Raw genomic sequence first — 2,558 nt, forward strand, 5'->3', positions numbered from 1 at the left:
AGTGGCTATGAATGGAGATTTTCCAGAGGTTCTCATATTCGAGAAGGGGTGGCAGAAACAGGAACCATGCTGCTTCGCATTGGGGGAGGTCGTTATTTATTTGATAGGATCGCTCAGATGGAGACTCTGGAAGGCGGCAACGTCAGCAGATTTTTCAAAGCTCGAAACTCTTCATCCATGTTTCTTCCACAAGAAATTGAAAGCGACACAATGTTATAACACCATGTGCAATTGAAAAATATATGCAAAATAATTTCAATTAAATTATAACAAAATATTTATTGTGCGTTTCAATATTTTTTTTATTTTCTTAGAATTTACTGTTAATAAAGTTTTTATAATAGTTAATAATTTAACTGTTATTTTTATAATTCAATTTTGATCATATTTAATAATTTAAGTTTCTAATTTTATTTCATATAAAACAAACAAGACAATAGTAAGCAAGATAAAAAAAATTTTTTTGAAAAATGTTTTTTAGTTGGTTCTAATTATTATGAAAAATTACTATTTCTGAAAATAAGAGTAAACATACTTGTACGAAAGAATTTTTGTTTTTTAAATGTTCAAATCTTAAAATTATTTACAAACGCTTCAAATTCTCATAAGGCATGAGTAAGATATAGATAAGTAATAAGACACAATAGACATAAAGATGTGTCTGATGGAATAATGCTTTATTGTTTGAAATAATTGCAAAATTTTCTTGAAGTTTATATTATAAAGTTGCCTGAAAAAGTGATTTTATTTGAAGCAGAACAGTTGCATTTTTAGACTCATTTACTAATTAATATTTCAGAAATTTGTTAAGTACAATAAAAATTTTGTAAAGCTGAAAATTTCTCATTCAGACCGCAGTAAAATGCACAGTAAAATTAATAGAAAGTTTGCAAAAAGTAGCATACTGCAAGATGCAGGTTTATTATTTTCCAATTCTTAAAAATTCATATTTTCGCTTTGACATCACTCCTCCGGATTGTAATGCTGATGCTAAAAGTAAATAATGAATCACGTTGAGCAGCCATTTAAATTTATACATGGAAATAAAAGAAAAATAAATTAAATTTATTACATATCAGGCTAAATGCTATATTGAATATTACCTGGAAGTAAAAAAAATTGAACAATCAAATTTGAAATAGAAATCATGCAAAATAATTATTTTCCTGAATAATATTAGAATGTGCCTTCTGACTTACGTGTTTCTTCGTTGCTGTACAATTTGAACGCCAAATTTTGAATTTCCTCATTCATCGCATTCAACAAATATTGTAGACGACATAAGCAACTGCTCATTGAATTTCTTCCAGTTGTTGCTTCTAATTCTGTACAAGCTTCAAGAACTTTTGCTTCAGACAAATATAAAGTTGTAAAGAAGACAATAACTGCGAAAAGCAAAGATTTTATATGTTTTTCCATGACACTCGATCGCTAAAATAAATTTTAAGATTATACAACTGATTATTCCAAATTGTTTGCATAAATTAAAGTAGTACAAAATAAAACATCAATAAACTGTTAGTTATTTACTGTACAATGCATTTATTTAGTACTTTCAGAAAACTAAACAACGTAAGAATAGCAGTTTTATTTAAAAAATTACCCTTAATTATGATTTATTGATAAAAATTGAATAAGTTCCTGTTTCTCATATAGCTTTTCATTTAAATGTTTAATAGCAGCACTGAAATGGACTTTTTTATTATTTCGATAAATGTTCTTAAAAGTGTTCAAAAAGCATATGATAATTTTTAAATGGTCGTAAATTGTGTATTTATGTGAAGCATAATTGGCATCTAAATGAAAATAACTAAAAGTACAATATTTTGCTTTAAACGAATGTAACAATGTTTAAACTTCAATCTGATAAATGTTATATGTATGTGCAAAATTATCACTCTATGCCAATTTTTATCGGTCTGAAATTTTTAATAAAAATAAAGGTAATGAAATTAAATCAAATAAATAAATAATATATATATATAATTGTATTTTCATAAACTCAAGGATATAACAAATTAAGCACCACGAAATACTACTATAGAGGAATGTATGAAAATTTAAATTTTAACATTTGAATATAAGAAAAGAAAATCAAATATTATTTAGGCCTGAAAGCAGATTAAATGGAAAATAAAAATTAAAAACATAAATTATTTTGAAATTTTTTCAGGAAAACAATGAAAAAATAATCTAAATGTTTAGGCTAGAACAAAGAATTAAAGCAAAAGCTGTAAAGAACATCAAAAATTTCAAAACATGAAAGAGATACCACATACATGATGAAAGTTGAATATATGCACTAGCCAAGATGCGTATGGTTCCAAAAAAGAAAATTAAAAACAAAGAATACTGATAAAAGTTCAAAATTTAGCAAAAGCTTCAGAAAAAAGAAGTCTAACTTATTGAACGCTTAACAATTCTTGGTATATTCACAAAATAAAAAATGCAATGATAGAAAATAATTGATAAACGATTCTAAAACAAAACATTACAGCAAAAGACTGCTAAAGATCATGGGTGATCGAGTGTAAAGAAAATTTGTGAGAAAACTTCCA

At 26.0% G+C, this 2,558-nt stretch overlaps 1 protein-coding gene across 1 annotated transcript; it reads right to left on the reverse strand.

Annotated features, from left to right (window-relative positions):
* Positions 1-1,080: 1,080 nt before the first annotated feature.
* On the reverse strand, positions 1,081-1,419 carry Tsp_13252 (NF-kappa-B inhibitor epsilon). Its single transcript, XM_003366501.1, has 2 exons — positions 1,200-1,419; positions 1,081-1,103 (listed from the first exon to the last, which is right to left on the reverse strand). Exons 1-2 carry the CDS (start codon positions 1,417-1,419, stop codon positions 1,081-1,083), a joined length of 243 nt encoding a protein of 80 aa, XP_003366549.1.
* Between the last annotated feature and the right edge of the window lie 1,139 nt (positions 1,420-2,558).

The sequence above is a fragment of the Trichinella spiralis genome (assembly GCF_000181795.1).
Source record: "Trichinella spiralis strain ISS 195 chromosome Unknown Scfld5887, whole genome shotgun sequence".
Taxonomy (NCBI): domain Eukaryota; kingdom Metazoa; phylum Nematoda; class Enoplea; order Trichinellida; family Trichinellidae; genus Trichinella; species Trichinella spiralis.